The 14,153-nt window shown below is 27.7% G+C and overlaps 1 protein-coding gene across 5 annotated transcripts in view; it reads left to right on the forward strand.

Annotated features, from left to right (window-relative positions):
• LOC123301847 (CHH-like protein) overlaps positions 1-9,801 on the forward strand; it is a 121,249-nt gene extending 111,448 nt beyond the window's left edge. For 3 of the 5 annotated variants that reach the window (XM_044884769.1, XM_044884772.1, XM_044884770.1), the window contains 3 exons: positions 6,062-6,339; positions 7,906-8,029; positions 9,543-9,801. In XM_044884769.1, coding sequence (XP_044740704.1) covers positions 6,062-6,339; positions 7,906-8,029 — 402 coding nt within the window. In that variant the 3' untranslated portion in view covers positions 9,543-9,801. Of the gene's footprint in view, positions 1-3,622; positions 3,628-6,061; positions 6,340-7,905; positions 8,030-9,542 lie in introns of those variants that run through there. The other 2 variants (XM_044884773.1, XM_044884774.1) reach the window with 2 other exon arrangements.
• The last annotated feature ends 4,352 nt before the right edge of the window (positions 9,802-14,153 follow it).

Below are 14,153 nucleotides of genomic sequence, written 5' to 3' on the forward strand. Positions count from 1 at the left end.
TTTCAACAAGATTCATAATTTTTGTATTGAGAAAATTTTGTTTGCGGGACAATAACCTTTTTGTTAAGTGGTCAATACCTACATGCTTGGAACTTCATGAGGAATTGCTTTTGACGAATCTATTAAATTTTTTCTCTACCACTTTTTTGTGCTGCGTTTTCAAATGAGCAGAACAACGTCATATTTAAGCTATCGGTTTGAAAAAACGCAGCAGGGAATTTTTCGGATTCTTTAACGACTTATTAACATAATTATTAAGCAATTCATTAAAAGTGAACTATGTATGTGTTTAAAAAAAATACAAAAGTACGGCATGTTTGAGGTGGTAGACAAGCTTTCTGCTCAGTTTTGTTTATTAATTATTAATCTTAATAAGTGGTGATAGTGTTTGACCAATTACTTATTTCGTTTTTTCAGGCCGATAGTTTAAATATGACGTTATCATGCTCGTTTGAAAACACAGCACTTTCGAAAGAAGTCGTACAGAGAATGTTTGGTAGACTCGCTGAAAAACAGTCACTAACAAAGTTTCAAGTATGTATTAACCATTTAACAAAAAAGTTTTGGTGGGAAGTTGAACGATATTTTGAGCACAACTTTAATGTCTAAGCATCCAAATATATTACAATTTACGTTAATACGTTGAATTGTTTGTTTTTTATTCAAATTTTAAGAAGTATCACTCTTTTTGAACGACTCTATACATACTATATTAAATAAAGACATTTTAATGTTTACATTTTAATCAAGTTTGCAACAGAATCTTTAATAATATATATTATAACTATTGCCAATTATGTACAGTCATAGACACAAAAAACTACAAAGTTACACATAAAAAATACTAAAAAATGAGTTAGACTACAGCCTATGTTGAGTCTTAATTAACTGAATGTGTAATATTTTTCCGTCTTTTATCTTAGCATAAAGAGCACCAATTTCTTGTGCCAATTAGATCTCTTAAATCGTGATATAGATAACTCTGCCGGACTAACAATTAAATCAATAAGGGTTGTATGAGCTATGATTTTATTTGAAGGACTTTTGGAATATAAATAAACTTTATTTCTTACAGAATTAGAGAAGAAACCTGTAACTTGGTAGTGATAAAAATTGTGTATTACCAAATCATAAAATATATCTAACAGATTGAAGATTACTCACCCACTTAAAAAACCAATCTTCGCAGACTATTAAAGATTTGACACTAAAAGGCATCAATTAGGAACCGATTTTCTAATAAAAATTAGTATGAATATAGAAATAAAAAGCACAAATATGCCCGGACTGTTAAAACATATACCTCTAATTAAAAGAACAAAGCTCCTATGAATTCGTGCTAAAGTACATTTTGGAATTAATGTATATATATTCTCTTTCATCAATGTCCTAAATATTTAGATTATTTAATACATAGGACATATACGACAAGAGGAAAGCTAAAGAATGGAAATAAACAAAATATAAATAAAACACTTGGTTCGAGAAACTTTAATTTTTTTAAATTCACAACATGCTCAATATATAAAATATTCACTTTGAGTCATTTTATAAAGTATGCAGATTTAAATATTATGTAAAAGAATAGTACATAAATTATAACAAAAAAATATAGGTATCAGAAATTATATTGTATATCAGTAAGTCTTAAAGTGTTCCGAATAAATAACAAGTAAATTACATGAAGCAGCAATTAACTAAAAAGGTTATGAAAGACTCATTCTGTGATATTCTGAGAGCTACATAATTTTTATTACTTTAAATATTAATCAATTTAGGCAAAGAATCGAGGCGAATTTAAGCAAAATTCAGTATAAATATGGTGGGAGCGCAAATAATTGTATATATTTTCAGATATGGAAATCGTTATTCCTGAAAATCCTGATCAGAATAATCATATAAACTTTAAATTATTGTATTGTCATCGGTCTTTGATAAGTTTGCCAAATTTCGAGTAAATTCGACGTTTTGAAGGGCGTCAAAATCATGTTCAAAGTTTCCGTTACATACTAACATACGTATAAGGCTAATAAAAGTGTGTTAAAAATGTTACCATTTCAATAATAAAAAAAAAAAACTTTTATCAATATTCCTCAAGTTTTAAGCTTTATAAATGTACCAAAATTAACAGCTGTGCATAAAAAAATGCCAAACTTTTTTTGGTAAAAACATTAACTTTGATAGTTAATTTCTCATAAACCGTGCTTAGAATCGATATGAATTTTTCACAAAAGACTTATAAAAGAATGATTAATTGAGAAATAAAATTTCAAATTTTTGGCATTATTTTCATTTTTACGGTCTTAACTCAAATTTGAACATAAAATAAAAATTTTCAACTCCTCAATTTAAACTTATATTCGTTTAATACTACATCTAGCAATTCTTTTTGAAATTATAATGATATTTCCTTGATAGGATACTTGTTAATATAAATATAAAAATTGATTTCCGATAATTATAAAATATTTCATTAATTAAACTGAAAAGATACAACTTCTAATACAATTGTATAATAATTGTGCGTAAATAAATAATAAGTTAGTTAATTTAAATATGTTTTAAAAACAAATCATGTTGATTGTTTTAGCATTCCATACCTACAAGATGACAAATCATTTAATTAGAATTCAAAACACATTATTTTAAAATGTTTGAAAACTTCGAAACATTATACATACATTAGTTATATTTTATCTACAAAATAGCGCAAAAGTTATCACCCCACTAAAACAATAATAATAATAAACTCTGTCTATTAAATAATACTTCTTTCCTAATTTTATAATTTAGCGACGCAAATTCTTGTGGCTTGTTTGTATCGATTTGTAACTTCAAAAAATCCCTTCTAATTGATCATTTGGAATTTTAGGATCCTTTTCGATTAATTTTTGTTGGTATATTTGTTGAAATCGAAAGTGCTTATAAAAACGAAAGTTTAAAAAAAAAGGAACAATTTTTATCTTTAAACTTATCTGCTGATTAAAACATAAATTTTTGTGTCAAAACTGATAAATCGATTTAGCGAATTCATTAACTCCATTTTTAACTGTAGAAAACATCCACAAGACCACAAACTTTTAGCACGCTCTGTGTTTTTTAAGCTGCCGAGTTAAGGCAGACAAATGGGCAACAGAATATTGAAATAAGTTAATTGTCATTTTATGGGTATCTATCTATACCGAAATATTTTTTACAATTAATGTCTCTAACTTTTTGACATCTCTTACTAAACTTACTATCTTTATATAAATAATTTGCGCCCTCACGAGTAAACAGTGGTGGTTACGAAAAAATGATTCAAGCACAAGTTGTTTATTTTTTTATAAGAAACATTTTTTACATTTAAACTTTTGTTCTATCTCTAACGGTTTACAAGATGGGACCCAAAACCCAATTGACCTATGCTCTTTTCGTTTTTGAGTTATCGTGTTTACAAGCGGGCAGACGGGCAGACAAAGAGTCTGACAGACAACCGGAAATGGACTAATTAAGTGATTTTATGAACACCTATATCAAAATTTTGTTGTGTAGGATCAATTTTTTAAGCATTACAAACTTGGGACTAAACTTAGCATACCTTGATATATTTCACATATACATGGTATAATTATCTCATATTTTAATGTTTGTTTACGCTAAGCTCTGAAACATCTCAATCGACTTCAATGAAATTTTGTAGATGTGTATTTTTTTTGTCCAATTTATAAAATAGATTAGTTTTTAACTCGTTTAGTGAACGTCAATTTTTTTATTGCGAATTTAAAGATTTTTATAGAGCAAGAGTTGAATTCACTTTTCTATAAATTTTCAATAGATAACATTGAGAGTTATAATGTTGTATAACATTAATTTATTGTATTATATTGTATACAGGGTATACAAATTAAGTTATCTTTAAACAGGTGCCCACTTTTTGCACCACTTGGTGTTTTTTTTTAAATACCAATAGGTACATATTTTAAATAGCTAGACGTTATTGAATTAATATGTTTTTATCAATCATTTTAAATTCTTGAATATTCCATACCTAACACGCTTCTTTTCGGTTGTCTTTGATGAAAATGAATTTCGATTCTCTTCAATAATTTCATCAATTTTTAAGATAATATATGGTTACCAATTTTAATTTAGCTAATTTTGTTTTCAACAAAGCGTTTTGGGAAATATGAAACGAGTAACAGTTCAAGATCTTCGAAAATTCGTAAATTATAAAAGAGAAAATGTTTAAATTAAAAAGTTATTCTTTATATAATAGCAAGCTACTTTTGTAATCCAAAAAGTTCTCTAAACTTTTTTTTTAATTTCGATTCTAGATAACTGTTTTGAGTTAAGTAAGAAACCTCAAAAATAGCAGAATTGAAAAATAACTCATTTCACATCCACATTTTAGAGTAGTATATATAATAATACATTTAAAAAAACAAAATTTTACATTTTTTTAATTTTGTCATTGGATGTTTAAAATAAGAATAACAAGGTTCCATTGATATAATTGATTACATAAAGAGAATAAAAAAACATCACCAGATGGGATTTCGTGATTCAAACAAACTTTCACTTAAAAAATAGTAATTATTGCATCTGAAATTTTATTTTTGAATGAAGAATGTACAAGATTTAACATTTTTACTATGTTAAATATTCTATAAAAATTTTCATAGCAAAATTATTCGGAAGTGCAATTGATGAAAAAAATTATGATATTTTAATTTAACTATTTATAAGATTAATTACCCAACGTTGGTAGGGGATAATAGCCATAATCGTAGCACCTCACTTCAGTGGCGGATCAACCCATATGGGTATGATGGACATGCCTATCACCTTCCCAAATACACTAATAATTTAAGTAAATTTAAAAAAAAAAGTCTAAAATTCAACCCCATCCGATAATTTTTTGGGGGAACCTTTATTTTGTTTATAAATTCGTTTCAAAAATCGAAAAAAAATCATAGCGAAATCGGTAGAAGAGTACTTTCGGAAATCAATTTACATATCCCTAGTAGAATCCGTGTTATCAATGATTTGGGACAAAGATGGCTCCGGAGTTATTCGACCAATTTCAGTTGGTTGGTTTCAGTTTTATTACCTGAACCAAATGTTGATGTCAAGGGCTGGAATATCGATATCCAGGCAGTGAAAGTGGTTCAGATGTACCGGCGATTCAATAATGGTAGTAAATCAACTATTATAAATGAATACCGACTCTGAATAGCCAAATGGAAAACAGAATGTGAAAAAAATTCCGCCATATCAGAGTCGGTAGCTCATCTCATTGAACATGCGTCCAAGATTTGTACCCTATTATAAAAATGTTCTTAAAAATACTGCCAACTATTCCGGCGAGCGTAGCTACCACAGAGAGATCATTTTCTATACTTCGAGGGGTAAAATCTAGCAGGAAAAATTTCATCAAAATTTGTTCAATAGTTTAGAGTCTAAATGTGACGACACTGTGATGTGCAAAACAAGCACACTTTTGTAATTTTTGGGAGCAAACAGACTAACATCCTACAAGTTTATTAATTCACTAGTGTTCGCGCCAACTGCTTTGCCCACGTGGGCAAATTTTGTAAACATCTCATTTGTAGGAATGCACTATATCGATTTATAACCATAAATTTAATTGTTGATTTGAAAAATTGTCCAAAAAATAAATAAACTCATGTGTTGGTACAAATTAGGAAACTTTAACAATTTTATTAAACAACAAAAAGGTAAAAATACAATTCATGGTCATCTATTCTGCTATACTCAATGAATTATGACTAATTTTAAAAAAAAAATTGAAAACTGTACATATATTTTACCTATGTAAAACAATTCCGATCCCTATTTCGATTGTTATGGAAGGGGGATAAGTGAGAGCAAGGAAGGTGAAGGCTATAACACGGTGATCTTTACCATCTTAACTTTCAAACTCCGCGAAGCCGACGGGTAATAAGTTGGTATTACTTATATGTGTATAATCTACTTTGAGTTTAAGATTAAGGTTAATGATTAACACATTTACAAATGAAAACCGAATATTAATCGCAAAATTTATTTATTGTTACAGATGCGTCTGCAGTTCAACAGAAAAACTGGTGCCGTAGGAGTTTTAGTATTAGCGATATTTGTATCAGTTTTTACGTCAACATTGTCGATGGCTTGTCCGCCAGGACAACATAATGATCTGGTACAATTCAAACGTACAGGACATCATATTAGCAGACGTAGTTTTGCGGAACTTCAGTGTAAAGGTGTTTATGACAGAAGTCTTTTTGCTCGATTAGATCGTATCTGTGAAGATTGTTATAATTTATTCCGAGAACATCAGTTACATAGACTGTGCAGGTAAATATATCAATTTCATTCTATATGCTTGTTTAATTACATATTTTGGAAAAAGAAATCTCCTCTAATTTTATCCATTTGACGATATTCAGTAATTTGGCCCAACAAAATTTACGAATTTCTTTAATTTAAAAATTTAATATGTTAAATTTACGCCTCTTATTGATTGGAAAACAACTGGACGACTATAAGAATTTTGAATAAAGATTCATAAATCTTCTTATGCGGTTGAAGGTTAAATCTAATATTTCAGAAATACTTTTAAACTAGTGGCTAATAAGACACTGAATAAAAATCTCATAGACCAACTCACCGAATCACGAACTAAGCTTCCACAGACATGAATTAAAGAGCCTAACAACTCTTCATTTGCCATTACTTCGTGAGATATGATTTCAGAAAGATAGATAATAGCTTCTAAAATAAAATATCATACCGAAGTAGACACTCATTTCTAAGTGGAAATTAAAAAACAGTTCATATTGGATTAACTTTTGACACCAAGAATGTCCTAATATTTTGGAATAACTTTCAAAAAAGTGTCCTATTATAAATAGGTTGTGATGAGAAATGAATCTGTTAAAATTATTGAACAAAACGCCGACCTGTCATCAAAATGAACCCCGGACACATCGATGTGACACACCGATTTAAATGAAATTTGGTACAGAGATAGTCTAGAGCCTGAGAAAGTACATAAGATTTTTAATGCGAAAAAAGAGCTGTAAGGGGTTGAAATAGGGGATGCAAGTTTGTATGGAAATTACGTCATTTTCAAAGCTAGAAGCTTGAAACTTATTTTTTATGCTTTTGATTAGATATAAATAAATACCACGTTCAAAGTTTGTGAAAATTTTACTCTAAAAGGGGTAAAAATAGGAGATGAAAGATTTTGTGTGATAACGTCGGCAAAAAAGCTTACGGCCCAGAAAATAACAGAAGAAATACAGCGAATTATGGAGTCTTTACAAAATGTGAAACTGAAATTAAAGCAATAACGCAAAATAGGTGCTCATTTAGAAAGGTGAAAGCAACAGAAGATATGAACTAGACCACAGCCTTCAAAGTATTGGTCTAGGTACTAGATACTTAACCAAATTGAAAAATTATTTCACCTATCTTCATTAAAACGCGACTAATATGGGTTTCGCAAACAAAATAATAAAATGGACGAAATTGTGAACAAAAGGGGGATAAGTGGCGGTATAAGTGAAGTGAAGATTATAACATAATAATCTTTATATTTAAAATGGAAGTTGTGTAACAAAGCGGGTAGTTCAGGACTAGTAAAGTAAATAAAAGCCGTATTGACGAAGATCTTTTTTGAGTGTGACGATGGAGACCAATAGACAATGGCCAAAAAACCACCTAAACTGGAGCTCCAACTGGCCTAATATATTGAATGTCATTCATAAATTCTTAAAATTAAGAGAATTCTAAAATATCCATATAATGAAAATTTACAGGAGGAAATCAAATAAAAACTAGTAGTTTTAAACTGATCTAGAAGAAATTTCTGGCGGTACATATAAAATTGATTAAACAAATAAAAATTTTTCATTACAGGGAACAATGTTTCACATCGGATTATTTCGTAGGTTGTGTACAATCACTACAACTTGACGATGAATTAGAACAATATAAAACATGGATAAAACAGCTGCACGGTGCAGAGCCCGATTTTTTTTAGGTATCACAGTATTATTTTTTTTTTTTTTTTACTTTTCTATTTTCTTCTATTCTTTTGTTATTAAAATCTTTTTATTAATTTTATTTTCTTTATGTTATTTCTTTATTTCATATTTTTATAACATTTTTTTTCTTTTTCAATTTTTTATTTCTTTAATTTTTGGTTTTTGTTTTTTTGTTTATGCACAAAAATGGGCAAATTTTTAAAAATTTTTTTGGTGAAAACTACGTGTATTTTTCTACGAACTAATATTTTGTATTTTTAACATATGTGATTTTTAACAGCGACTGTATGTGATTTTTAACAACAAATTTTTTCATAATATTTTTACATTTTTTAATAACAAATTTTTGAGTGTGCAATAATATTTATTACATAACGTTTTTAGTATATAATCTTTACTTACTTATCTTTATCAAATTACGATTTACATTTCTATGAAGTTGTGGATGATATAATGATCAAATATTATAAATTGTATTGCTTTCTTTTATTTTCTTAATATATATATACAAATTCTTATTGATATTCTATATTGATATTCGATCGTGTCCCCACATTTTCGTCAACGTCCATTTTTAGAGACCTATGATTACCTCAAATAACCTCCATTTTTGATAATTGAGAATTGCAATCCCGCCAACTGGCGATTTTATTTCGCACTAATTAAAACAGGAAGTGGTACCGTTTTCAGTAGTTCCAACCTGATGGCGATACTTGTACTTGTCATTTTTAAAGGTCAATACAAATATTCAAATTCAATTGAAATCAGATAACTGGGAGTTGCAACCCCGCCAACTGACGATAATAATTCGTACTAATTAAAATAGGAAGTTTTCAGTAGTTCCAATTTAGACTACCAGGTTACACCATTTACCAATAAGCCATAAAATCGGACAATCATGTAGAGCCTTAATTCATTTTGATACTCTCTAAGGTAGATTAACTTCGCTACGAGACATTTCCAGTTTTTAACTCGTCTGTCTTTCAATTCATTCAGGAAGCATTCTTACAATATTACAAAGTGTTGATTTTCTAGGATTGAGCGTCTACAAAGCAAAAAATCTTGCTTCACGTATTTTTCATTGCATTCTCTATTGCAGTTGCCATATGTGATCCTCTATTTTCTTTTTAGGTTCACTTCGGCAACCTAGCTTTCCGTAATTACTCTTGTGATTATGCAGACCAGATTCTTCTTATGAATCTGTTGCTCATTCCTACTGCTATCAAATTAATCCTCGGCCACATGCAAAGAGCTGCCATATGCAAATGTTTCTATTCAGTTTCAGTTCTTTTTCGTTCTCTAACATATTTAAATATGTATTAAGATATCTCTTTGTACGATTTTGCGATGGTATCACTTCTTTCTTTATTTTACAAACAAAGGAATCTTTTGATCGGGCAATAATTGCGCATCTTTTCCTTAACAAGAAGCAATACATAATAATCATCCAAATTTCATTATCTGTTCACTGTTTCAACAATAAACTAATAACGTAATGTAATGTTTCAGGTCACAATGTTTTACGACGGACTATTTCAAAGGTTGTTTGGAATCATTACTTCTCAAGGATGAGGAGGAGAAGTTTATGCAAATGGTCGAGTTCCTCGGGAAACGAAAATGAACTATTATTGTTGGTACACCAACTAATTAATTGTCATATTTCGTCTCCTTCATAATCCTAGTCATTACCTTTATTACAAATAAAACAAATATTAGAAAATGAATAATAGAAGACAAAGAGTAATTTTAAATAACTAAAAAAAAATGAAAAAAATACAAAAAAAAATATCAAAAAAAAAAAAATTAAGTACACAAAACACACACAAATGTACATAAAAAATATAATAAAGTGACTTTATAGTACCCCAATATTTTCTTTTTTTTATTATTATTATTATATTTTTATTTATGGTGCTTTTTGTATGCCGTTATATCATACTAAAATATTTGCATACTATAAATGTCACTTTATACAAATTAACAGTTATTTATTTATATAATTTTATACCATTATTTTCTTCTATCTTACAAAAAAAAAATCACACACAAAAATAATCTCAATGTCTTTTTTGTTCATTTAATTTCATCAATTTTGGACCAATATTTATTGAGCAGTATTATTTAATAATTTTATAATAATTGCACACACATGCATTTTATAATAATTTGCACATACTACAAACAAAAACAAAATGGGGAAACAAGAAAATTTTATTACCAACATTATATAAAGAAAAGAAGTATATATTTTTGAGATTTCATACTTATCTAAAGTATATATTGAGAAACATTTTTATTTAAAAAAATATTTCAAGTCAATAATATTTTTGGAATAAATAACAATTTATTTTGATTTATTTATTGCGTAATTTTGTCTAAAGTATTTTGAAGATATGTTGCGTTTACGATAATTGTATCGGTAAATATTATATTGCTCGAATCATGGAGGTATTATTAAGAGAGGAGATGCAATAAAGTTGACTAAAACTTGGTACTATACATTTGTCAAGTAGTAGATACCGTCTTTTGTGAAAATATGGTGACAATCGTTGAATGTAACAACGTCCCTTTTATATTATCTCTATGAATCAACCCATAGAGATAATATGAGAAGGTGAGATGCTTGACTAAAACTGTATCGGGTCCGCCACATTGGTACTACATATTTGTCGAGCATTAGTTAAAACTTAAAAGCATTTTATGTGGAAATCGTTGAATGTAACAACGTCTCCTTCTTTATATTATCTCCATGGGTCGAATATATCGTAAATTCGAAATAAACCCCGCATATTGATATTAGAATAATCCAAGAATAGCTTGAATCGACAAACTATGATGACTTGACTCTTTCACGTTTAAATTGTCATTTGTTGATGAGTGATTGATATTTGACAGCTAGTAATTAGGTTATTTGAAAATTCGACTTTTTTTTGGCAGTTAATAATTTCTATTTACCTTGCGTTTTCCTATTAAATTAACCAAATTCATGTCACGCCCAGATGGATAATCCATGATAGGAAATTCTACATAATCCGTACTATCTATTAGGTTTTTTAATAGTTATTTTTTAACAAGTGAATTTTGGCAGCTAACGGTTTCTTATTTATAATAATTAGATTAAGTTTCGTACTTGAACCAACCAAAGTAGTAAAATGGATTCGTAAAAGGGCGACGGGAAATCTAGGGAACCGTGCTCATTTTTTGAATACTTGGCCCTAGGGAATTCCTGACATGTCAACAATATTCCAAGCTATTCAAAGCTTCGTTTCTCAGAAAATGAAGTTAACATTAACATTGTATTTTATATCTAGCAGCTATTTATATGGATAGAAAAATTTGTTATATCGTGGATCTGAAGCTTCGAGATTTAAATTTGCTTGAGTTTTAAACATAAGTGACTCTTTCGCATTTGTTAAATGCCCTAGAGGAATTCCCTAACGAATATTAGCTTATTAAACAACCCTTTTGTTCATACTTTACCTACCGATACAACTATCGAAAACTCTTAAAAGCAAAAGAAGATATCGTTGTTTTCCAATATAAATACAGACTGCATGTAGCAAATTGTAGCCATACTGTGCCAAATTTGGAAATTTTAAAATTTGTAATTGGTCATATTGGAGTTTTTCTTATATCGATGTTCGAAAGGTAAAAAAAGCTTTGAGCTCAGTATTTCATAATTAATCTATACAAATTGAATACATTTTTTTAGATTTAAAAATAATTTTTAAAAAAATTGATAAATCCATCTATTTTCAATAGAAATTAACCGATTAATTAGAAATTAGTCGATGTTTTTGGTTATTTCAAGGCATTGTATGAAGTATTGGCTATGTATCGATATCTTCTTGTGTCCGTTTCCGGAGGACAAGAAATCGGGCTTATATCAATGAAATTGTTATTATAATTATAGTAATAATTTTGTATGTATTTTACAAAAAATAATCTTTTTTTGAATCTGAATTTAAAAGAATATGTACCAATTTAAAGGTCAGTTCTTAAAACTAACCTCCACTTTTTAGTTTGACATAATAGATGTCACTATTGTCTTCACTATGAAACTTTCAAAAATTTTTGTTTAAATTATACATATTTTAAGTTGTATTTTGTAAATTGTTGTACAGTTTTAAAATTAAAATAAAGAAAAGGTACCATTTAAAACAAATTAATTAATTAAACAATTTTGTTCTGTAATATTTTTTTATTTAATGATAGTGTCATGTAATTATTTAAGCAAGTTTTGTTTTTTATTTTGTAAATATTAAAAAAAAAAACATCTACAGAAGAAAGAAATTTTTTTAAAAGTTTAGAAGACTATAAATATTTATGGATAGTTTACATATTATATTTGAATAAATGAATGAGTGACTAATGCTCATTTTGCTGGATATTTAATTTTAATAACCATTAAGAATAATGCTTTCTTTAATACACGAAATGGAAAGAAAGAAATGATACGTTAAACTTGCGTTATTTTCAAAATGCGATCATATTATTTGTTAAATGAGCTTAAAGTTGAAGTTCGTGTGACTTTAGTTAATTTACTTTTAAACAGTGTATAAATCCACCATTCTGATTCATTCCAATTGAAACCAAATTTTTATTCGAAATTTAATTGAAATGAATTGAATTTAATTGGAAAAAAATTTCCAAATTATTCCGATTGAATTGCGATTCAATCCAATAGAGCAAATCTGAAATTTCCAAATTGGTTCCAATTCATAAATGGGATTGAATTGGAAATTTCATACTGAGATCTATTGGATTTAATCGGGATTCAAATCGGAACAAATTGGAAATTTGAATCCAACTTTTTTATTAGGTTGTGCGCCTTATTTCTTTAAAATTAATTAATAACGCTAAAAGAATGCACGATTTAATATATGATGGGCTTAATTTTTAAATATTGCGTAGAAGGAAGCAAAAGTCTAGTAATCATATTTTCCACAACTGTTAACACAAATAATCAATAAATAATTAATCTTGCGTTTGAAGCAAACATTTTTATTAATGAAGGTATAACAAAAAATTATTATACAAATAACAGTTATCAACAAAATAATTCATTGCTAAATTTCTGTAGAACAAAAATAGCATATGAAATATTTTATAAAATAATTTATTTCTTTGTTTGCATTCCGAAAGCTGTGAGAGTTTGACTTTGGATCGATCCTTTACATAATATTTAAAAATATTGGCTTGTAACAAACGTAGGATTAGTCCATTTTTAATTTTTCGAACATAATATGTAAACTAATTTTTTGCCTGATAACATATAAAAAAAGTGATACTATAAATAATTAATTTTGCAATTTCTGATGAGTAATTAATCACATTATATGAGAAATATTATTTTTAACTTATTTATTTATTTTTAATTTAAATATTAAACATTGTATTATTTTTTTATCAAATTATAAAAAAATTACACACACTTACAAATTTCTGAATTGAATACTATTTTAGTATTTTATTTGAAACAAAGAGATATGGTTAAATTATTAATTTAAATTATTTTTTAAAAAAAGTTGCAAAGTCCAGTATTATTTTCAGTTTTTTTTACGTTCAATATTGCATACTCGAATTTCTTACAAAAAAAAAAAGAAGTATTATAAGGCTGGAATAATATTTTTTTTAAATCTGTATGAAATAGTAATGGGCCGGATTAGAAAAGATGTATATCCGCGAATTCAGATACGGATGTTTGTTTTAAAGCTATAAATTTCGATTACTACGTGCTTAAACTAGGCCATTCAGAAATGAAGTATAAAATTAAAATATTGTTTTCTATAATTGAATGTTATTTTAAGTCGCGTATTTTTTATTATCTATTCACACAATTTAAAATGCTCTAATTATTGTAAGAGTTATGTTATAGTTTTTAAATTATTCGATAAAATCCGAAAAAATATTTACAAAACATCTATTGTAGATTTATTGTAGATATTCGCGGATTTGGATTATAATATCCGGTGCATCACTAGTATGAAATATGTTATCTCTACAGTACACTGAGCAGTATTAATTTTTTTAAATAAAATAAAGAATAAACTAAATTAGAATGCATCTGCACTGTATCTTAAAAAATTATTTTTTAAATAAAAGGTATTTTCTTATGTT

This window comes from Chrysoperla carnea, chromosome 5, assembly GCF_905475395.1.
Source record: "Chrysoperla carnea chromosome 5, inChrCarn1.1, whole genome shotgun sequence".
NCBI classification, from domain to species: Eukaryota; Metazoa; Arthropoda; class Insecta; order Neuroptera; family Chrysopidae; genus Chrysoperla; species Chrysoperla carnea.